This window comes from Tachypleus tridentatus, chromosome 13 (assembly GCF_004210375.1).
Source record: "Tachypleus tridentatus isolate NWPU-2018 chromosome 13, ASM421037v1, whole genome shotgun sequence".
NCBI lineage: Eukaryota > Metazoa > Arthropoda > Merostomata > Xiphosura > Limulidae > Tachypleus > Tachypleus tridentatus.
In genome coordinates this window covers 179,498,678-179,524,538 of record NC_134837.1, presented here as the reverse complement: position 1 = coordinate 179,524,538, position 25,861 = coordinate 179,498,678, and the positions used below count along the sequence as shown (strand labels likewise).

At 30.7% G+C, this 25,861-nt stretch overlaps 1 protein-coding gene across 12 annotated transcripts in view; it reads right to left on the bottom strand.

Moving 5' to 3' along the window:
* The window catches only part of LOC143240608 (uncharacterized), an 83,850-nt gene that overhangs the window by 11,550 nt on the left and 46,439 nt on the right, over nt 1–25,861 (bottom strand). For 10 of the 12 annotated variants that reach the window (XR_013021859.1, XM_076483320.1, XM_076483326.1 and 7 more), the window contains 8 exons: nt 25,213–25,272; nt 24,464–24,528; nt 22,561–22,804; nt 19,326–19,439; nt 18,463–18,560; nt 17,182–17,219; nt 14,961–15,112; nt 8,280–8,371 (listed from right to left, as the gene is read on the bottom strand). Coding sequence is in view for 9 of the 12 variants with exons in the window: in XM_076483320.1 (XP_076339435.1) it covers nt 8,280–8,371; nt 14,961–15,112; nt 17,182–17,219; nt 18,463–18,560; nt 19,326–19,439; nt 22,561–22,804; nt 24,464–24,528; nt 25,213–25,272 (863 nt within the window). In the remaining 3 variants the exon portion in view is untranslated. Of the gene's footprint in view, nt 1–25; nt 121–8,279; nt 8,372–14,960; nt 15,113–17,181; nt 17,220–18,462; nt 18,561–19,325; nt 19,440–22,560; nt 22,805–24,463; nt 24,529–25,212; nt 25,273–25,861 lie in introns of all 12 variants that reach the window. The other 2 variants (XR_013021858.1, XR_013021857.1) reach the window with 2 other exon arrangements.

Genomic DNA, 25,861 nt, shown 5'->3' with positions numbered 1-25,861 from the left:
GTTGCTTGTAGAACGAAAATCTTACTTACACTTCGAGAAATACTAAAGATCAGAGACTGAATCAATAAACTGCCATCACAATCACAGGGGATGCGTAAGATGAATCCCTACAGTGTAGAACTGATTGAGGAAGGAAAGATGAGTTAGGAACCGTTACCGAATTAATAAATAAGGTTGTTATGTTGTTTCCTGGTCAGAGTTCCTTCGAAAATTTGAATAAAACAGGAAATAATTCCGTAACTAAAAGTTGAATCCAAATCATAACTTGGATGGTTTAAACGCTCTTACTTTTAATTTCAATTAAACATTCTCATCAACGATACTGATGTTTCCCCATCGCTCGAACGAGATTCACGATCCATGGACGGGGAAGAAAATCAATAAATATCGCAGGTACCACAGTACTGGTGCTACCATCTAGTGACAAGTGTGTCCTCACATAATACTGTTACCGTCGTACACTCTTTAAATAAACAATTACGTAGCTATTTACTGCCAGAAATAATGTTTTTAATTTTCGAATATTTTATCATTACTGACTTGCCACAGTAAAAACAATGAAATGGTATTCGAAGTGGTATGATAGCTAAACAGTATATATAAATACAAATGTTCATCCACTGCTTGTACTTATGAACAAAGTTTGCTAGAAAAATTAACGTAAATGCGATCACTCGCGCAGCAATCAGCAATAACATTCACGTTTTCAGTTGCACTTAATACGAGTAGTTTGGTTTAAATTTCGCGCCAAGCTACTCAAGGCCTGTTTGCAATAGCCGTTCCCAATTCAGCAGTAACAGACTAGAGAGAAGGTAGCAAAGTCAACACCACCAACCGCCAATGTTTGAGCTACTCTACCTAAATAGTGAGATTGACGGTCGCATAAAAAAACGTCCTTATGGCTGAAAGGGGGAGCATATTCGATGACGGGGTAATACATTATATCTTACAAATAAACCGATTAAATATAGATACAAAAGAAAACAATACACCTGATTATATGAACACGACACCAAACATACTCGCCCTTTCAGCCTTGAGAGTTATAATGTGACAATCAATCCCACTATTTGTTGGTAAAAGAGTAGCCCAAAATAGGCGATAGGTGGTGATGACTAGCTGCTTTCTCTCTAGTGTTTTACTGCTAAATTAGGGGTGGCTAGTGCAGATAGCCCTCGTGTAGCTTTGCGTGAAATTCAAAACAAACAAACAATATATGGGCACGTGATTTAAAATTTTTTTTTCTAAGTTGAAAAACTCTTGTCACAAGTGTACACCATAATTTTTATGATTACGATAACTAGTATATATGTGTGTGGAATTAAGCACAAAGCTACACACAATGGGCTATCTGTGCTCTGCCCACCACAACATTATGATAACAAGCAGTGTGTTGTATTTGAAAATTCTCAGGCATGAAACTGTTTACAGTATACAAGGAAATACTAAAAGATGCCTTATTTCTTCTGATACACTCTTACACATTTTATGTATAATAAATTGTTGTATGTAATGTTTACATTGGAACACTGATAATAAATAAAACAAAAACATGTAACATGAATAGTGATCCAAACAAATGTGTTTATCTTATCATTGAATCTGGGAGTACGTGTACATGTAACTCCCATAACAAAACAAAGGGAAACAACAGTACTAGTGTAAGATTAAGTGTAAGTTCAATCCTCATAAAAAAAACAATCTTTGAAATTCTAAAAACTTGAGGGTAGAAGACAGCTCAAACTATGTATTTTTTTAACAATCTCTATATTAATTCCTGATACATTCATTCATAAGAGGTTCTACCCACTTTCTACCATAACACAATTCAATGCATGTGATTCCAGCTCTTCCCTGTAGGGAATTTTTACTGCAACACATTAATGGACTTCTACTCCAAGTTGCCATTTACTTTAATTACCAATCTAAAATATGGTTTCAGATTTTATTTTCACATTATCAAAAGTGTTTTATTTACTAACTAAAGTTTTGCTTGTGTTATATATATTTCCAATCAACATATATATATTTATATTACAATTTTCTTTAATAAACATATACTCTTCAAAAAAAGAAATGCAAAAGGCAAAATATGAGACAAATTGTTAACAAGTTTATTCTGGGTAGTTCTGTATGACATGTGTGAAACTTTGCACATTCACTGCTGAACATCCAAAGTCTGCAAAGGCAAAGTCCACACTTACTAGTTGAAGTTTAACGTCACTCAACGTCAATAATGAGTATGCCCCCCGTGATCATCAATAACTGCTTGGCATCTCCTGCCCATGGAAGCGATGAGATGACGAATCACATCCTGTGGAATGGCTGTCCACTCAGCCTGCAAAGCTACTGCAAGCTGAGGTAGAGTCTGCGGTTGAGGTTGTCGCCGTCGCAGACGTAGGTCCAACTCGTCCCAAAGATGTTCGATGGGGTTTAAATCTGGTGATCTGGAGGGCCAGGGAAGAATGTTGATGTTGTGGTGTCTCAAGAAGACAGTGGTGAGTCGGGCTGTGTGAGGACGGGCGTTGTCATGTTGAAAAACATTGACATTCACCATGATGGGTTGCACATGGGGCCTAAGAATCTTGTAGACGGTTGCGTATGGTCTGATCGAAAATCCTATGCAGCCCTGGTATGGTTGAGGCAGTAGACGTTGCAGTGGTGGTCCTATCCTGAAGGTGACGTAACCGGATGTAGCGATCTTGTGCGAGCGTGGTCACACAAGGTCTGCCAGATCGTGGATGGTCACGAGTTGATCCATGTTGTTGGTGACGATTCCATAGCCTTGTGATGGTACTTGGGTGGACATTCACAGATCTGGCAACATCTGATTGAGATTCGCCTGTGTTGTTGCGTTATGCTTCAGTCAGTCTTGGCATAACTGTATTGTGTGTTGGTGGCTTAACACTGAGCTATGGAAACCGAGAACCCGTCACTTTTATAGGGATTTTGCACATGTTGCACTTGCAGAACATGCAGATCTCTCAAACAAATTTATTGGACACGCATGCGTTTTGGCGAAAAATCTGATGTTTTCCTCCGTTTTCAAAGTGCACAACATCTATTGTCATTTTGGTCTGACAATCAGTGCCTTAACACGTGTAACATCACATACTCTGAACTTGTAACGTTATTACATATATTTCTCTTTAAAATAACAAAAATATCCCTTTTGCATTTCTTGTTTTGAAGAGTATACTTAGCATAAATATTGAGCAATATACTCTAGTTTGCCAAATTGAAGGAAATAATCAATCTGAACAAGATTTCCATATTTTAGCCTTTCATTTATATACACAAGTACTGAACTGCTATACACATTTAAACATTTCCTAACGCTGTGTTTTTTGTTCTCTGAAGTGTCCACCAATAAGAATGGTCCTTACTAATGTTATTATGCTGCATTTTAAAACAACCCACATGTTATACTCCATTTTGTCTAAGGTGATAAAAGTTTTATTTTATGCTACCAATTTACATACATAAAGGTATTGTATTCATTAAGGGGGTTTGTTAGTTGATTTTGTGGGAAGGTTATAACATACCATATTTGCCCCAAACACTTGAAGTTGTGAAGCAATTTCAGAATTAATACTAAAATGAAAATCACAGTTTCTTGTCTAACTTTTTGCAAAAAGTCTCAAAATTATAATTTATGTGTTTTTGATCCTTTGACTTTTTTTAAAGGATCTTTTCACGAATTTCAAGTTTGAGATTATATCTTTAGATGCATCAAATACAAAGTACAATTTGTAATATCAAATTGATTCGAAGTATGAGTTTGTAATGCTAGTAAGACTGAGGTTCTAGCACAAAGAAAGAATGATTTCACTGAATATACATATCATGAAATAAAGATTTACAAGACAAGGAATTGTGTTATGTCAATGTATTTCACACACTATATTGATACTAAATTGTTGACACACTATCTCACAAAACCATTATTTGTGTATTAATATTAAAAGATCATATAAACGGAGTTAGTCTAATAGTCTAACCTCATTAAACAGTATCTAAATTCAAACTGAACATTCTGCTTGATTACATCACTTGATTATTCCTCACTTATTAGGCACACTCAGGTTGTAATGAAAAGTCATTAATTGCTATTACATAGAAATTTGTCTTTTGAGATATTTAATACAGTATCCAGTCTGAAGATTCTTTGTAGTAGCTTATAACTGAAGGTTTTCATTCAAAGGCACAATTCAAAACTCAAAGAATGAGCAATAATGGTTTGAACAAAATATTCATATTTCCCCAAACAAAGCTGTGGTAATGACAAGTGAACATGACGTTAATGTAATGGCATTTGACCCAATAAAACTCTTCTGAGGACACTTTAATAAAGCATATAGAAAGATTGCATCACTCGGTATAAAGTCTGTAGCAGCATTTCACAAATTATTATTAGAGTTTTAGTAAACTCACTGGTGAATAACATGATTTCAGTTTGTGGTTAAGGAAGACCTATAACAACAGTGATATCTTTTATCTCATTCATATTACACAAACAAGTTTTTGAAAATGTTTCAACAAATATTTTTATGATCATTTGTTTATCAACCTTAAAGTTGGCAAAGATTTCTTTCTTGACTAACCAGATAATTTTACGTGGTGTGGTATAGTTGAAAAGTAACTCAAACATCTGCCAAGATTATTTCTATCCTCCATATTCAGTTATATTCTTATTAGTATAACTTATTAAACTGAAAGCACAAGATTGTATTTAATTACTCTAAAAAAACACGAGAAACCTTTATAATTGGGTGTGTGGATCAAGATTACATTAACAGTGGATGCAAAATACAACTAAATAATTACTATTTGACTGAGTATAACCTATATTTTTTCAGGTTTTATTACTGTCTGCATTTTTGAAATTTGTGCAAAGCTACCATAAAGTTATCTGTTCTAGCCATTCCTAACTTTGAAGTGATAGACTACAAGAAGGCAGCTAGTCAGTACAACCTATCACTAACTCTTGGACTAATCTATTAATAAATAGTGGAATTGATCATCACATTGTAAAAAAACACAGATAAAAGGGTGAGAGTACTATAATAGGCTTTATTAAATAAGAAAATTAGTAAATAGTATGTTTATACAATAAAAGAAAATGTTATACATTTTAGAATTTACAAACAGTGTAACGTTTATTCCTTACACTTCCTAGACACACGTTAATTAACTTTGAAAAAAAAACAAATATGACAGGCATGAATGATGTTTTTTGTTATTGTTGTTTTATGAATTTTACGCAAAGCTACACGAGGGCTATCTTTACTAGCCTTCCCTAATTTAATAATGTAAGACTAGAGAAAAGACGACTAGTTATCACCATCCACCACCAGCTCTTCAACTACTCAATTACCAATGAATGGTGGGATTGATTGTCACATTATAATGTCTCTGTAGTGAAAAGAGTGAGCATGTTTGGTGTGACAGGGATTTGAACCCACGACCCTTAGATTGTGAGTCAAGTGCCCTAACCACCTGGCCATGTTGAGCCTAGGCATGAACGACTATGTAAATTTATAAGATAAAATGGTTCATAATTAAGTCTTGGATTGTTTTAGGCCTTACTGTATCATATTTGATTTGATGGCAGGATCAAACAACAAAACTGAAATTATTAAAAGACAATATATAAAACAATATTTTTGATGAAATACTAAGTAAACACTGCATACTTGAAAAACATCAACTCTAATTTAAACAGAGAGATTCAGAATTTCTTTCTTTTAAATATTTAAGTTTAATGGAAATATCTGTTTGTTTTCAAAAATTAAACATTTTTATATTTTTTGAATGGGTAAAGAAAACAGACTGTATTTGATCTAACAAAGGACAGAAATTGTAAAACATTAATGCAATAAAACTGTGTTTAGTTTTCTAGTAGCAAACAATACATATATACAAGATGAAATGGCTGATACTGTGAAAGGTGGATGAGTACCTACAGATCCACACAAACAGAATGATGCAGGCCTTACGTTGTCTGTGTATGCAAGATGTGTTAACAATATGAATGAGAAGTGAGGGCAGATCATACTGAAGTGGTCAAAAGTTTGATTAGTCTATTTTCAGCTTTTACATTTCCTTTTTTCATACGATTTAACCTTTTTCTTGTTTATTAGATATGTTGTTTTATTAACTTAAGTTATCCTAAAACTATGTTACCTGCAATCCTGTTTAGATATGTTAGTTTTACTTGTGCAATAAGTTATATGAATATTCTTGTAAAATCATCACATCTTCTTTCAATTGAAACTATATATATATTTACATATACATAAATAGAATAATATTACAGCAGATATTTAAGCCCATGAGATATTTTACACAATTGAATAAGTTGCAATTAAAACTGGTCAAATGCTACTGGCTCAGCTTCTAGCCATAAGTATACAATGGCAGCATTGCATTATCATATAAATAATCCACATAAAGTGTAATTAATGCTGTGTAAATTCAAGGCTTTATCATGCAGGGCATATTAATTTTATCCACAAACAATAATTGTACATTCTTTTCAACTGGTTATTTATTTGAATGCAATCATTCTAAATTCATTTGTTGATTGATACCTGTAAGTTTCTAAACATACTTGAACTCTATGTATTCAGGTAAGTCAAAACACATGTCACAACTTTGTTTTTTTAACAGAAATATATTCAAAATTTAATAAAAGAGCTTTACTGTCACTTTTTATGAATAAACTTGACATTAAAATGTATTTTTAACACAAACTTTAATATAATGCAAGTTTTAATTTCTTAATTTAAAAAATACTGAAATGAATGATTGATTTTCACTTTTCTGAATCACATTGCACTACTTTGTTCTGAATTGCCCTTTCAGATTTTCTTTCTACCTTATAAATTTACATTATAGCTCAACAGATCTGTGCCATAAAGTGTAATTTGAGCCAAACTTAAAAGGTAATGTATAACTTCTAACCTTCTTGCTTGACTAAGATATAAACAGGATAGTCAAACCTACATGTCACATCCTACTATTACATTCTTTCTTTCTGATAACAAGTTGTTAATTATTTAGTACCATTTTCATTGTTTTTTATCATGTAGGTTGGTTCAACAAGCTAATGAAATTTCTTTAATTTGCTTGAAGCTTTGTTAGAAAGTTAGTTAAATTCTTATCACTTCAGGACATTTTACTTCTTTTTTTTTTTTTGGCAAATAACATCACTGTTAAAATAAACTGCCACCTGTGACTGGTTATTATCATTACAATACCTTTTGCAATTACAACAATGACTTTGTATCTCTCAAATCACTCAAACACTTTAGAGTACTATTCAACATAAGATAATTAGTAGATATTGGGTAATTATTTCAGTGAATTCCTACAGATAGTTTGTGTCACTTAAAAATAAAATAAAAGCATAAAAGTATCCTTTTATTTATAATTTATGTCAATATGCTGTCTAGCTGGATCACTGTTTAAATCATTTCACAGCATTATATAAAATTAGCACACTGTGATGTCTGGAACAATTCTTCTCTTTAAATGTGACACAACATTCAGGTTCACTGTTGTTTCATGAAAGCAAAGCAAAATTTGATTCAGTTGGTACACTTTAAGAGTAAGAAAACTACTTTTATCACTCACTGTTGATATTGTAAATGATCTTTGTATACCTTCCATCATTTAGCTTTTGATTCTAGCTACAAATTCTGGTATTTTCAAAAAACAAAACAGAGACTGAGTGACTTAAATATATACAACTTTATTTAATTGTCTTGAAATCTGTGACACTGCAAAGCAAGAGAGAAAGTGGTCAGGTCACAAACAGTTTCTTACCTGTTATACATCAGCCAGGAGGCTTAGAGAATACCCACTTCCCCATTCTTTTAGGGGAACAGGAGTCTATTCAACATTTCTAAGTTTTGTACTGTAATTGTTTCTAGGAAAAGCTTTTGGTGCTTATTTAGAAATTGTTTCTTTTGATATATATATATATGTGTGTGTGTGTATAGAATTATAATGGAGAATTATAACTCTTTTATTATAGCAAAACTTTAACACCAAACTTCAATAACATGCATGTATCTATTTACAATTTATTGAATCTTGTATATTTGCTTATGTATATAAATATTATTATTAGATTTGAGACCCATGGGGATTCTCACCCTTGTCTATAAAATACAAATAATGATGAACAATCCTTAATTTTACCAAAAATAAAACAAAACCTATACTTGTATCAAAGTCAAACATTCAATTGATATACTAAAGATAATTCTCACCTTTCCAAAATCTTTTCAAGATGAAATGCTTCTCTATGTAAATTTTCCACAACCATTTGAGAGTCCTTACATACCACATTACTACCAGAATTCTGTTCATAAAATATTTGTTTAATACACAAAACACTTGACAGTCCCAACATGTTTCGTTATACTGCTATAAGAAAATCATGATAACATTTCTATTGCATTAATAAATTCATAAGTAAAGGTTTAAATATACATACTTACTTAGCAGGTGTAAAGTTTATACTCAATTTGTTATTTTTGAACTTCAAAATGGAATTAACTGCTTCCTTTTAAGTTTTCTATTGCCACAGTTTAACTGGTTAAAATCAACTTTCCTTTTGCAGTTAGTGCTATCATCTTTATAAATAAAACATTTATGTTACTTAAACTTCTTGAATCATTATATTATCTAACTGATCAAAACAGACTATTTCTGACACTAAATATAATAGTTTAGTTTAGAGTATTCCAAAGGGAAATATATGCTACACTTCTTGGACACAGCTTTCATTTTAAAGTTTCACTTGTAATCCATCAAGGTAACTAATCATTTAGGTGTACAGATCTAAACACAAAATATACTATGTAGCAGCTTCATTGCCATTGCTAAGAGTTAATTTAATTTAGAAAAGTTTTGTAGTTAATTTATACATTTATTACTGTTATGTCTATATTTTTAGTTATTTTGCAACATATGTTAGCCGATTTTCCAGCTACACAATAAACAGGGTTATTTTCTTGTCAGGCACTTGATATGTAACAATTGTTTCCTTTTACTGGTTCTTACATCTTAATACATTATAATTTTTGAACTCAAGGTAAAAAATTCACAAAGCATTTTTCTTAAAATTTATTGAGATTGGAATCACAAGAGTTTATACTTTAAAAAGTATAATATAATCAATAAAATTGGGGGTTGACTAAACATATAAATTAGTAAAAGCTGAAAATTAAAATTTTCTTACACTGAAAATGTATCTCCTTTCTCACATAACAGCTTTTGTTGACAACTACTGCCCTCTATATGTGACAATTTTTGCTCTCTACTAGCCCTTGTGTTCTCATCTATGTCTAATGTGTTTGCATGTGTTACAGTTGCATTGAAGAATGCAAATGAACATGTGTAAACCCTCTACCACCAACAGGAGTGCCAGACACATTCCTATCACAGCTAAATTTAAAACAATCTACAGCTGAGCATACTTGCTTATAAGATGAAACTACAAAAACCAAGAAAAGAAATATTTTGAATAAAAAGACGATTATCATATAGCGTAACTGAGTTCAAAATCTGCTAAAGATAAACAAAGTTGAGTGATATGTCATAACACAACTGTGCTAAATTAAGAAGTGAAGAACAGAATCAGCTGTGCTTGGAGGGTATCATAACCCTATTGGTGGAAGGTTGTCGCAAGTTCATTTGCAAGCTTCAATGCAGCTGTAACATATTCCAACACACTAACATAGGTGAAAGCATAAGGCTAGTGGTGAGCAAAAATTTGCACACATAGAGAACAGTAGTTGTTAAAAACAACAACTACTACGTTATGACCAGAGGCAAGTTTTCATATCAGAATTTTAGTCTTTTAGAGAAGTAATTAATTGTTGACAATAGCTGAAATACCACTAGCAGGGAGGGTACCAAACTGGTGATCTAGGGCAGAGGGGTCATACAAATTTTTGTAGTTTTCCTTCTATTCATAACAAAAACTATTTATTATTAATTATAATTAATGTAGAATTTTATGAGCTTTTCTTTTAAAAGTTATTACATAATTCATAAGAAATCAGAAAATATTAGACATGAATGTATGAATTTAAATTTTCAAAAATAATTTGACCATTGCTTCCAAACAGTAATTCTAGTCTGCATTGCTTAAACTGTGAACACAGTATCATGTGATCTGTGAAAAATATTTAATGTTAAAGTACTTCTAAAGTTCATTGTTAATAAAAAAGGCTAAAACAATTGGTATAAAATAATATACACAGAACTCTAAAGACTTAAAGTATTATATGATAATGCACACTAGTGACAGTTCTCTGATACACAAATTCATAGTGTGTGTGTGTGTTTTTCTTATAACAAAGCCACATAGGCTATCTGCTGAGCCCATCGAGGGGAATCGAACCCCTGATTTTAGCGTTATAACTCCGTAGACATACCGCTGTACTAGCTGGGCGCTAAATTCATAGAACTAAGCACACATGTAAAATGAGAGAAATTTCCCTACATTTTTATATACATTACTCAATTACACATACAAGTTAAGAAGATTTCAGTTTTGTACTAAATGAATACAGATGATCTAAGGAGTAACTGTATAATCAAATGTGCAAACTTATTTACGTCAGTAGTTTCTTTAAGACAAATAGAATTGTGTAACTTTAACTGAAAATGTCCACCATGAATTATCTTCAACACATCTATTAAGGCAGAATTATAATGTTTTTTTCCTGGAATCCGTGTTAAAACCTTCATGATGATGAGAAACCCACTTGAAGTAAAAATGTATCTCAAGACAGCTGGTATGGGTACAAACACTTTTACTAATAAAGCAGAGAACCACATTTTGACCTTGTTAGGTCATCATCAGGTTAACAGAGATAATCTAAAAAGGTCAAAACATTGTTCTATGTTTTATTAGTAAAAGTGTTAATACCATATTTGCCATCCTGATGACACAATGTTAAAACCTATCATTGTAGACAGACAAAGCTCTCTCTCTGTATAATTATTCTTCAAGATTTAATAAAAAAGTTTTAACTTGCAATTCTTCAAGCATGTGAATCAATTATGATATTACTGCATCTGATAGGAAATATAGAAATATACACATGTCTACGTTTAATGGAAATTTCCTGAACAAGATTATCAACATTATTATTTAACCTGCTGCAGAGAAACATTTTACTCAAAGTTAACACCTTTCTTTGTAATGAGTTCATGTATTCTGCTAGAAAGATTTTTAAGCCAACATCCATGTGAAAACTCCCACCTAATTCCACGTGAAACTATGTGAAATTGTGTAACTGTAAGATAACATCATTAACCATCAGACCCTTTCACCAATAGGAATAAAACACACCTCCATGTGCAATGAATCCACCTATTAGTTTTCACTCATGAATCCTCATTCTTTAACAAAGGAATGAAGAAGAGTGCACTGGAAAGTAGAGAATATATAGAGAAATATATATATTTCTGCACTGGAAATATAGAGAAACTGGGTTGGAATATATACACAGGTGATTATCTGATAGCTTTAATCTCACATTGAGATGATATAGTGACAAGAGTGAACTATATCTAAATAACTTCTTTCAGAAAGTGTCCAAAGGGAGTCCATGAGGTGAGACACTCAATGGCAGGAGCTCCAGAGGCACACCCCTGGGAAACTGCATCTCTGCCATGTATAGTGTTCTCTTCTCCAATATAAGAAAATGGAATAGGAGAAATAAATCACAATTCTTTCAGAAGGATAAACAGAATAGGGACAAGTACTTTAACACAAGCTGTTGGACAGCCAGTATGTGTAGGGTGATTGGAATTAATTCAAACCACATTTTTTGTGTTAACCTTCTCAACTATTAGATTCAATGGGTAAAACCAGTTGTGGGAGAAGGATACTTGAGACTTGTACCTGCATTCACCTCCTCTATATGGGTTCCTTGATAGCTGCAGGAGGTGGGAACTTAATGGAATAACTTCTGTATAGGAACCTCCACTCAACCAGCAGATGTGGACCTCTTATTTATTATGGGAGTAAGTTATGTGAGTAATAAAATACTGGTGTATAAACTGTGTTCAGCACAACTCTACTGTCAGTTTTGTCAGGCTACATGCCAACTATAGAAGGATGGAACTGTATTATGTTGATATAGATACACATATACATCTCACTGATCATCAATGTCTTCTGGCCCCATGTCAATTGCTGTATGATGTAGAGTGTTCCAATAAAAGTGTGTTTGCCTTGACTCTACTGGACAGACTCTAGCTCCAGGAAGAAGGACTTCTAAGATAATGGTATAAAAATAACAGACATAATGAGAGTTATACCACCTATCCCTTTGAAGAATGTGAAGTATCCTGGTTATATATGTGGAGAGACTTACATTATACTCTAGTGTCACCCCAGCCTCACTTCTCACTGTAGAAGAAACTTGTTTTAATCCCAATGGTTAGATTACAGTCATGGAAGATTCTTCATAGTCCACTACCGCAGCAGTAAATTGCAAGTCTCCAATACACTACTCAATTAGGGGGAAAAATTCACATAAGAGACCCAGAGAATTTGGACAGGGCTCCATTCAGTCCTTCAATACAGAAAGATCTTTCACTGAAGATAGTACAATGGGTGACTGCAAAACCCTATTCTTAAAAACTGGCAAGTACTAGCCAAAAGAGTGGATGGAAATATTGATCTAGTGTTGCTTTTTCCATGATAGTCCATGGATAGGACATGAAATTCAATATATAAATATAAAGGTATTATGAGGAAAGTTGAAGTGGTATTGTGTAACACCACATCTCACAATGAACACTTACAGAACCAGAGTGGATGGTAAGAGATTTTTTTTCATTTATCCTATCACCTGTTTAAAAGATGAAAAACAGATTGGAGAGTGGTTATGGAAGCAAGTTTAAATCCTTCAGTAAAGAAACAGTTAAATGATCTAAATAGTAGGTAATAAACATATGTATAGTAGTCCACATGCCAGCCTGAAGAATTTTATTTAAAGGACAATGAAATTAGCAGCTAGAGAATTTGTGAGGTGTCAAACCTGATGAAAAGATGCATGAAAGAGCTGATGATCATCCTCCCACAAAGAAGCATATAACATGTAGATGAACTACCAGATCTATCCTGTAAGGAACGACAGAAGAGGATGGGAAGAACAGATGAAGAAAATATTTTCCAGTATCAGGAAAGAAAGAAGGTGGTATATAACACCACTTGATAACCTTGATAATCAAGACAGGCAAGCCACAGTTGAGCAATTATGTGAAGAAGGAAAAATAATGAGTATGTTATTTTTTCATTGGATTATGCCAGTAAGTGAGACATTGGATGGAAGTAGGATGGCACAAACACAGGAGCAGAATGTGGAACTGGAGAAGGGTCAGGTAAAGGTACAGAGGTGGAAGGTCGAATCTGAGACAAACAGAAAAATAAAAAAGTGAGAGATGATTGGTGGTATACAGGATCAGCTTGTAATTCTAGGAAATCAGGAACATTATTAAAAACCTTTGGATGAAAAAATGGGGCAAAATAAAAGTCCTGGAGAAAGAAAGAAGGGAAATGGACTTGAGAAAGGAGGGCATCTCTTTCTGAAAGGTCCCAACAACAAAGGAAACAGGTAAGATGAAAAAGGGCAGAAAAAGTGGAACAGGCTATTGTAAAAAAATAAAAAATAAAATAGGGGATTAAAAGTCCTCCGAAAGTCATCAAGGGAATGGTGAAGGACTTCTGTTTTGAAGTAAAATAAAAAATGTTCCAAAGAAAAGTGGTGTGAAAACTTAGAAGATTGGAAAATCATACACTAAATATGAGAACATCAGATAATAAATCCACTCCTCAAACTGGCAAGAGTAACTCCAAAAACTGGGAATCAAAAAACAGGAAATATGACTGACAACATACTAAAACATAAAAATCATTTGGGTTACAGGGACAAGGCACGAGGTTATGAGAGCAAAGTTGATCCAGAAAGGAATAGGCTTGTAGAGCTATGTTTAGGGAAGGAGGAAAAAGAAACACATTGCTGGAGAGGGAATAGGTACAGTTATTTATCTTACTTCCATATCTTTTGACTCTTCCCACTAAATACACATCGAGTATAATTAAACTCAAATCAAGTGAAAAAGTAAAGTCACAAATCTCAGCAGAATCAGAACACTTCAGAATCAAGGAAAAAGACAATGACCGACAACTTTAACGTTTTGAGAGAAATCGCACAGAGATATTTTGTAATCCTATTGATGAAAGATTCAGCTACACAGTGATATTACTGTACATGTGGCTTTACATGAGATTAGATGGAAGTTTTAACAAAGCTCGTGGATTGTAAATCTCTTTGACAGAATGTGCAAATTCATGAGGAACAAAGCTATTCTGTGTGAAGAGGTGAGTGTTCATTTTGGAAGTACTCTTGAGTTCCCTCTTATTTAAACCTTAAGGTACATATTATGACTTCTAAACAATACACAGTGCAGTTTCCCATTGTATTTTTGAGAAAAGAATGTTATTTCTAATTATAGATCAATTAAATTTCAACTAAGTCATGAATACTGTTTTAACATACAATAATATTTTGTTTTCTAAATATTATGTACTATTTAGTAAAAAATTTCAAATGATAAACAACTTAGGATAAGAGCATATGAGCCAGTAATATTATATTACTTAAAGGGTTAATTTAATACTCCCCATGACTATTAAAATTATTTTACTTATAACTTTCTTTTTCATCACTGTAATGAAATAAAAATGTTTGCTACACATTTTAGCTTATGTTATCATGCATTCCATAATTAGCAGCAAGCTTGATAAACAAAGATATATATCTATCACAATATTATCTCAAGCAGATTTTAAAATTACATCCTACCATCAAAAGCATACAAATTACAGCAGGCATAATCAAATTAAAATTTAATATACAAACCTTATTAATTTTATTTTCAATGTTAATTTGGGCTTCACTGTAGTTCTGCAAAATATTGGATAACAGTTTCATATACTTCTTTTTCAATGTTTTATTCTTGCTGGTGAGCCTCTGAATGTTATCATATATTGAATTTCCAAGAATCTTTTCTTCTGTAGGATACAAAATGTAAATTATAAGCCTTTTTCTGAAACCTGGTTGTTGATAACTATAGCCAATGATTTACAAAAAATATACTAATGAAGAAATCCTTTTCATCATATGCATTTTTAATTTGGTAGAATTTTTATATTTATCAACTTGGTATGTTACAAAGTATTTATTACCAATACAGTCATGTTTCCTCAGTTCAGATACAAAAGATACAGTTTCTGTTAAAGAACAATCATGTGTACACAAACCTCATGTATGACGTGATTATAAAAGAATATCAAAACTGTTCTCACAAAAATTTTTCACAAAACTGAACAGATAGGAACAAGTTTGAAAGACTGATAATACATGAAACAGTTAATTCACATAATTTTCAGTAAAGTTGCCAATTTGGGGTCTTCCGTTTGTTACACTTTCAAAGCTGTTGTAAGTAAGTTACTTTTCAGCTCAAACATGCAGGAGATTTTCTAATGCTTTCATAAGTTTCCATCAGTCTCTTAAATGTTGCAAACTATGTTTTAAACTGTTAAAATTGCTCATCTTTTTGTAGTTAATATTGTCATAGCTATATACTTTCTTTAATATGCAGATATAATGTACTTTTTAAGTGCTAAAATAATAACAAAAACATTTAACTTACAACAAAAGCATAAACTACAATCATGCTCTGCAGTTGTATTATATATATATTTCATAGACATAGAAAATAAGTTTTTTTTTGCAACTTAAGTACTTTATATGTTTTTCTAAGCCTAAAACACTTGCCAAAACATACTTGTATGTTTTATTTCATAGATTAGACTTTTTTAATGCATATGAATAATCAATAATGTACACATTAGTTTATATCATATAATTTGAAATGTCTGTTTGTGTTTATATAACTTGTCGAAACATTGGAATTGGAAGCTTGGTGAGGTTCATTTGTGATCTATTAACACCGGAAATATTCTTGGGCTGACCACTTGAAATCCTCATTCCATATCCCTCAGGGTCTTTTAAGACATTTGCGACAGCAGTTTTACTATGCCCAATCTCACCAGCGATGGCACATTGAAAGAGACCTTGCTTTTGCACCTTGACAATTTTGCCACGTTCAAATTCTGTCAACTTTTTAGCCTTTGATATGTTTTTACCCAATGTAACAGAGGAGATGTCAGTGGGAGATGTTGACAACGCTAATGCTTGAACACAAATGACTAAATTTCATTATGTGTTTACCGATTAACTCTTCGTTTCAGTATGGTCTTAAACTTTTGACCAGCTAGTATTTAGGCTAATTTCATAGTGTTCACATTGTCCCTATTAAACGTTAAAAAAGTTTTTTATTTTTATTTTCCTTTTTCTTATTTTCATCTTTTGAAGCTCTACTCAAATAAGTGGTTGAGTCTAACAATGCAAAATGCATATTTTTTCTTTATGTTCATTGGCCTTATGATTTTGGCCAGCAGTGTATAAACACTGTATAGCACTAAGGAACTTTATCTGTAAGCTCACACAAGCCCCTTTGCTGATTGACATGGTACCTGACTAGCAGAATGATCGATGCATTAACATCTCGTAAGCAGCAGATGTGTGAAATGAGCCTAATATTAAGATATAATCAAACATATTTTATCTCAGTGATTGCCATAAAAGTTATTTTCTTACCTATGCTGTAACTTTTTAAATGTATATTTATATATCTGTGACCAATTGTGCATTTAATTACAGCAAATTTACTTCATATCTCATGATATACAAAACCCTGGAAAAGTTAAAAAAAGCCCCTTTTTGGATTTTTTTTTTCTATTCAATTGTAACAAACTTTGTAAGATTTATTATTATGGGTTAGTAAAAACTTTATTTGAATCCTAAGCATATGTAAATTGACATAATAATTACAATTAATAATATATAGATAAAATAATTACACAAAATGTATTTTATCAATTAATAAACTGAAGAAAACTATAATTCAGTTAATAGATGTATAAAACATTCTTATTTTATATTTTGACAACATAACAAAAACTTTTACATATCTTAGATTTTTAAAATAATTTTGAACTTCCATAAAAATTTTTACCTTTAGAATGTTTTACAGGAGAATCCATGGTTGGTATTCTAGAAAAAGGAAGAAAATATATATGACAAAAATACCAAAGCAAACAACAATTACATAACAATCAAATTAATATAAATCTTTATAAGTGCAATTCAAAAGTTTAAATATGATGAAAAAAAACATTAATATTCCATATCCAGTATTGATCTTGAACATAAATGTCATACATTCTATGACAGCTGAAATAGAAATATATTACATCATTATCTTACAAGTGTTACTAAGTGAGACCTTTAGACATAAGAAGGAGCTATTTCAAAAACAATCTTTACCAAACATTTTCAAAATTATATGCTTGAAATTACACTTAGTTTCACTAGCTATCTCAGTCTTTCTTTTATGCTATACAAAATTGATACAGAAGAAACATTTCACACTACTAATAGAAAATAGTATACCTTTGAATGTTATAGTAACCAGATTTATAGTAAATGATCTTTCAAAAATAGGTTTAATAAGTCTTAAAAAATACCTAGGAAGATTTATTTTCAAATGATTAGCATATTATAAGAGTTATAAATTATATATACATTAATATTATACAGATACTTACACATGTATAGACAAAATAAATTATTATTTGGACTTGAATTTCTTATCAAAGTAGTTTCTGCTAGACAGCAATTAAAACTATCATGTCTGAAAGTTAGTTTTTTGGTTTTTTTACATCACAATTAGTACTTATTTGAAATAAAAACACAAATTAATAAATTTACTATTATTACAAATTACATATTTTTATTGTAACAGTACATATTTAGTATTTTCCTCTTATCAATTGTTAGTTGAACTAAATGTTACTATTCTATTGTCTTTTTTAGAAAAATTATACCTACTTCATTTTGCAAGTCTAATAATACTTTAACCATTAAATTATGACTTTTCTAATGCAGAACAATAATGAATAAGTTATTCAAGCAAATAAACATTATATACAAAACCAAAGAATGCTAAGCTTGCTCAGGATTATCACTTATGTTTAGTTTAAGTGTCATTAAAGATTTGAAGAATACATCAATATAATAAAAATGTTCATTTTCACTTGTAAAAAAAGTTATATAAATGTATTATGAAAAGTGATTTTATGAATAAATGCTTTTGATCAACTTAAGTGACACATACAACCTTAATTACTTTTAAAATATCTTTAACTAAATTTTTCTTTTTACTCAATTCATATGTTGATAATCACTCGTTCCTGGACGTTTAAAAGCTTTCTGTTATATAATGTTTTACACGCACCCTTTCAACTCAACCTTTTCTTCCTCTTCCTGGTAGTCTAACTGTGAGCTTCCATGATAATCAGATGTGATATTTTCAAATTCATCTTGTTTAAAAGGCTGAAATTAAAATGGAAGAACAATCCAGTTTGTTAGTATAGATTACATTTCTTCCAAGTCATAAGAATTTATAATTACTTACTCAATTATGAAATAGTGTTTAATCTATAAAAGTCTGAACAGTTAAAATATATATTTGTAAATGTAGAAACTAATGCTTTAAATATGTGGAAGTAAAATATTTAATAGACAGTTATAACTGTGAAGAAACATTCATAATCAAATATGCAGATATATATTTAAAATACAACTGCCTTAGGTTTAGTATACAAGTTTATAATTATTGACACAGTTTGGAAGTTTAAACTTAAAAAATAAAATTTATACAAAGCTTAAATGCACATTGTAAAGATAAAATTTTAAAATCTGAACATGAAATTACAGATATAGTTCTTTACGTGTCTATATGATATATAAATAAATATATACATGTATAACTGTAAAATTTAAACTAAGCATAACTGTCTTACATTAGTTTAAAAATTGTGATAGACAATGTTATAAAAGTAAGTTTTACAGAAACAAAAACAATGAACTGCAGTGAAACAAAAAGATACTATTAGGCTTGCCATTTGAGGAGTTTTAGAATTGTGTTTTTCACTGGCACTTTGAAAGAAGAAAAAAACACTTTCTCTCTTTTGTTATGTGGTACATTATGACAGTTTAAGTAAACCAGTAGGTGAGACAACCTAGGTGGAAAATACATATTACAGTAATTACCAGCTATATAGACTGATAAGTAGAGTAATTTATGTGGTACATTACCCTTTCGTCAGGAGAATTACCACAAAGAACAGATGACTCTGATTTTTCAGTGCATGAAAGGAAAAGTTGTTCTTTCCCACAAATAGGTGTAGGCAAGCTATCATTTTCATGGATCTAAAAAATAACAAAACTAGTAATACCATTAAAGTTCTGGACCTTGGAAAAATCAAACTTGAGAAGTTAAACGTATGTTAAGAAAACTGTACTTTCCTACATAGCACATCAGTGTAAAATCAGCCTTTATTTCAAATATATTAGACAGAAAGCATGAAAAATACATTGCTTTAGTTTGTTATCTTTAAACATCATATTTCAATACTATTTTATCAGAAATTCATACTACAACATAAGCTCAGTAATCAATGGCTACAAAGTCCTTCTTTACCCTCAAATATAGGACTATATACAACAGACATGTATTATCAGTTTTTGAAACTATTAAATAATGTTACATTTTTTGTGTACAATTTCCAAAGCAAACATAAAATAACTGACCTTTCTTTTTATAACATTACTTTTTGCACAGCTTAGGGTTAGGATTACATCCCATATTGATGGCTAGGCCAACTGCACAATAATATATATATGTTTCTTATAACCTAAAAATAAGAATTTATACAACATACATACATATATGTATACATGTATAAATTATTAATAGTAAACAGTCAAATAAAATAATATCAAAAGGAAAGACTGTATTAAAAACAAATCCAAAACTTTCACTTATGATAATTTGTTGTAAAAAAAAAGCCAAAACAAAAATAAATTAAAAATAATAACAGATAAATGCTGCACTAATTGAAAAGGTGCCAAGGTACAAGCTATAATGTGGGATATAAAATGTACTCTAGGGTTTGGAGGTGACTGAAGAAGTAGGATGAATATTGCAGTGGGGATACACTGTTTATTAGTCTTAATCTTCATTTATCAGTCTCACATAAAGTAGCAGCAATAGATATAAAAACAGAAGTTAGGAGATATGAGTGCTCAAGCCCACAACATCCCACACCTATATCACCCTTCACTGCCTGCAGACAGTTATGGAAAGATGATTGCTCTACAAAGTAAGGAATAAGAAAAAAAATGAAAAATAAGAAAAAGAAAAATAAGGTATTACCATCTAGGGGGTAAGTAAGTTAGCATTCCAGCCTGCATTATGGTAAAGTGGCACTTAGAACAAACTAATATAATTAGTTAAAGGTTTGGATTTGCTGTTTTTCATGCAGTCCTTCCTTTTGATTTTGTTTACTTAACTTTATCAGTGTTAATTTTCTCTAACATATATACATATACATAACCTTATGACTGGGTTGTAATCTGTAGCCATTGGGAACATAACAAGAAGGTAAGCAACACTGAGGTGGACAAACCTTCTCAACCTGAAGAAATCCAAAAGGCAACACCCCAGACTCAGAATTACAGGATCTTGTATGTCTTATTCAATTTGAAGAAACAGACCTCATTCAATCTGGATTTATGAACACTCATCCTCACTCCCCAGCCATGTAGACAAGATAAATCCCCACTTGCCCCCAGAATTATGGGAAAGACATAGAATAAACTGTGGGTTTGGAACTGTGAGAAGAAAATTGATCCTTTTCTATGAATAATGTACTGAACCAATACAGATACAAAAAACAGGGGCCACGATGAAACCTACCAGATAGCCAAGCGTCAAATATGAACTGGTATTACGAATAGGCTCTCATGCAGGCTGGTGCATCACCTACCAACATCAATAGGATACTATGAAAATGAGGTAATGGATCCTGAAAAGTAATGTAGCATTGAAAATACACACCCCTCTGTATAACCTGGTGGAAATGGTTAAGATAGCTACATGGAGTAGCTATCTAGTGAAACAACCAAAATGGCCCTGTTTAACCTCTTCTATTTTTGGAAATATTTGCTAGCTTACACCTACTTTGCCCCAAAACATGTGTATAACCAATTAAGAGCTCAGAATGTCCTCCATGTCATCTTGTCAGTTTCTGCAGAGTGCTTACATTGAAGAACCATTTCTTTTTCAAAGTGGTAGAGTAAAATACCACAGAGTTCAAAAAAATCATATTGTTTTAGACCCATATACAGCTTAGTTACTAAGTCTGATAATCTATTGTGGAATTCTATGGCACTGGCAAAGCAATTTATGATGTTTTGTTATTTCAAGATGCATATATAAAATTAAAAAAAAACATATTCTCTTACATCTATCATATGCAAAATTTGACAAGAAATAGCAAATTATGGCAAGCAGAAAATGTGTACAAAGTTCATCAGTAGAAAGAAGATATCATTTTTTATATTTCTTTATTTACTGTTCTACTTTTTAAGAAAAATAACTGAGGTTTAAGAACTCATTTGTAAATAGTTATAACATATACAATATATTATAACTAAAATGTGACTATTTTACATTGCACTAGTCCATTAGAACAAAGCCAAGACAGGACACTTTGTAAAGGCAAGTTTTATATCACTGGATATGGTAGCATGAGTACATGTGTTACACCATTAAACTTTGGTAATATTAATTAAACATTGCTGAAAGGTAAATATAACAAAAATAATATATATATATATATATGTGTGTGTGTGTGTATGTTGTTTCATGTTATAATGTGCAATCATTCTAAAATGAAAAAGGTGTAAATTATATCTATTTCATAATTTTTTTATGGTGGCTTTGTGGTTGGTCAAATTTACCAAACCTACACAAAGATACAAGAGTGAAAATAATAGACAAAATATAAATTTTTTTCCCAAGAAAAATGTTTCATAATTACCTAGAAGTTATTGGGATATTATAGAGATTTTGCATGTAAAATCTGACAATTTTCTGATGCATAAAAGTAGTTTTTATCTTAAAATCAGAAATAATTTGCATGCTGCACAGTCAACATTTGAAAATAAAATTTCACAAATAAATAATTAATACAAAAATCTTAAAATTCAATTAAACCATCTGTTACCTATTATCTTGTAATGTTTACTGATATGCTCCAACATTTCATAAAGATACGTGTACACTTGAAAGTTATAGTACAATTACTTTATGGTTAATTTGAAGGGATATGAGCTGGGTGTAATCCATCCATCCATATTAAATGGGTTAAATAACAAATTACTTTTTAAGTTGCTTTCATCTGCAGATATTTCAATACATTTACACACTTCAAAGACCAGATACATGATAATATTCATTTATTTAAATGGAAAAATTTTAATATACCAAATCTTTAATTTCAGCACAAATAGATATGTTCTTCACAACACTGTTTGTATGTGGAGTACTTGAGTAGGCCGGCTCTTTCCTTTCATGAAGAGAAATGCAATTTTGAAATCTGCGCATTTTTTGTAAGGAGATATTTTGAGGAGTTTGAATATGATAAATCAATTTATCTGTCTCACAGCTATCATCATCCTCACTGACATCTTCATTATGATTATAAGATGAACCAACACCTTCAGCTATACTGGAAAAGCATATTTTAAATTATTTAACTTCCATTTAACATACATTTCATTTTAAGTAATATTTTCAAGTAATTTTATTCTGAGTAACTTATATGTTGAACTAAATGTTCTTTAACCACAAAAATTTCTGACTACATATATATATATATATATATATCAGCAAAATAAACAGTTTTGTGATATCCAATTACAGATAAAATTAATAAAGAATGAAGCATTTATATCCCATTACTAAATCAATGATGCAATAGTGTTTTTTATAATTTATTGTTACAGCATGTTGCTTAAATTCATTATAGGTAGAAAACAAAAAATAAATATCACAAAAAGTAACACATGTTCAGCTCTTCTATTCAATGAGATGATCTTAAAAACAACAACACAAGAACTCACATTAAAAATAAACAACCTGTTAAAAATAACTTAGTGACCTTACTGCCATTTTGTATAAGTATTTAGATGTCAGAGTAAAAAACGAAAAATTTAGCATTTATAGCAGAAATATATAAGGCCCTTTTCAGTTACATCTATAAAATCTACACTGAATAAATATTCATTGGCATAATGACAGAATACTGATATTTTTAGAACAAGTAATTACTTTTTCTATGAAAACAAAGAAAATCAAATTTCAGACGTGTAAACTTAAAAACATAACAATGAAATGTATTTCTGTCAAATATGTATAATCTTATTATCATGACTGATCAGACTCTTTTGGTCAGTTACTACGGTGACTGATCAGACTCTTTTGGTCAGTTACTACTTGAAAACTATTAAAAAACCATATATTTTCATGATATTTTTAAAGTTAATGTTTTCCTTACCTGAAAATGCATTTTCACTAGATACCTCAACAAACTATTTCATCTCTGCAACTTAACTGAATTCTAATGTATGAATCACTTACATGTAGCCTTTGCCACAAAATTATGCCTTAAATTTATTTTCAATTTGTGATAACAATATTTCAACATATGAAAATTATATTCTTATGGTAAATACAAAACACATTAACAGATAACAAATTGCTACTTTCTTACTGACTTTATATCACTACCTAAAAAATCATAAATTAAAATCACATTAATAAACAAAATTGTATTACACATTCTTTCTCAGGAAGTTTCATATATTGCAAAAAATATTTTCAAATTCCCTAACATGTTCTATGTGTTCTAAATGAACACCAGAGTGACTAGTCAGGATGATACACTTGTAATACCTTTTTACTAACTACGCTGGTAGCATGAGTAGCAAGGGTGAACTATTATAAACATTTTGACTAACAAGTGGACAGTAATATTGTTAAAAATATTATCTAGCTGTAATAATAACATATGGAAATAATATTAATAATATCGATATACTTGTAAGTGTTGACACATAGGATTAGTGCATTTGACTCAAGTTGTTTCAAATAAATTATTTCATAATGTTGAAGCCATCAGAAAGTGGAATTAAAAATAAAACTGTTCTAGCAACATAAAATATTTTTCTAAGTAACAGCTAAATTATGGTGTATTTAGATTCCAGCTTTAGTCAAAATCTTTCAGGTCCCAGTAAAAATTATTAATTAGAAATCTAGTATTTAAACATCATATGGTATACATATATACACACACACACATATCTATCTATATACACGCAACACATACCTTTGTATTTCTTCTTCGGCTTTATATAACTCTACTTCAAGAATGGATTTGTCTTGCTGAAGAACCTGGTTATATTAATTATCATTGCATTTTACAAAAGATTACACTTAATGACCTAGTTTGAAAACACTTTCACACATGCAGGTGTAAGTAATGTAAGTTTGTTTGTTTTTTGTTGTTTTTTTTAGAACATACATGTGTAACAAGTAATGCAATAATTTCTCCTGAATAACACACACAAAAAACAGTTGCACATACACAGACTAGAAATATTACAGTTAGATAAATCAGTTATTTTCTTAAATATTTTTAACCATACTAAGACACAAAAAATATAAAACATTTCTATGTAAATTTCACTAGTTGTACACTACTTATCGTTACTCTCCTTAGTTCTATTGTTTTGATTTTCAAAGTATTGAAAAACATATTCAGTAATGAAGTGTTTCAAGTATGTTTTAGTAAGCAGCATAAACAAAATACCCTTGAATATTGTTTTAATGATACATTATTTTCCAGTAACGACAACATACAACAATTACACATGGACAAAACCAAGTCTTCACGTTCTTACTTTTGAAAGATTTAATAAACATAATTCAAATTACTACATCAACAAACTGTATAATCTTTTTATCACCTTAGTATACAAATTTTGTTTACTCTCTGCGATCTTTTAGTTATAAGGACAAAGAAAGGTCTTTTTAAAAAACTCCATAATAACACATGTATGTAGTAAAATTATCTACCTCATTTGCTTTGGCATATTCTTTTACTACCTGCTGAAGTTCTTTACACACACTAGATTTCTGTAATTATAGTAATGTAATATTATTATCATACACTTTACACACAGAACTTAAATGACCATAAGTAAAAATGAACACTGATAAAAATGAATGACATTGGTTAACTTAAAAATCTACAGCTTACAAAGTACACATTAATTTAAAATAGTGCACATTACTTTAAAATAGTGTACAATAAAATAAAATAGTGTACATTAATATAAAAAAGAGACAATTTAAAATTTAAGAAAATCCTATAAATTGTAAGAAGTCAGAAAAAAATAAGAAATACAATTAATTCTACATATTTTAGTTTTGTAATACATTCTACATAAGTTTAAACAGAGATGCAATATAAAACAAAACTAGTTTTTCATAAAATATTCTTAAAATCGTCAGGTAACTACAACAAAACATGAGATGAGAGAATTATATATGTATTTTATATATTGTGGTTACAAAGTATATAGAAATGTGTTACTGTTGAAGTTAATGTGAATAACAGATTTATTTACACACATTGATTATTTTATGAACTTCACATGCACCTTAGAATTTTGTTTTTACACATCAGTTCTAATGAACGAAAGTTCAAACACTTCTGGAAAAA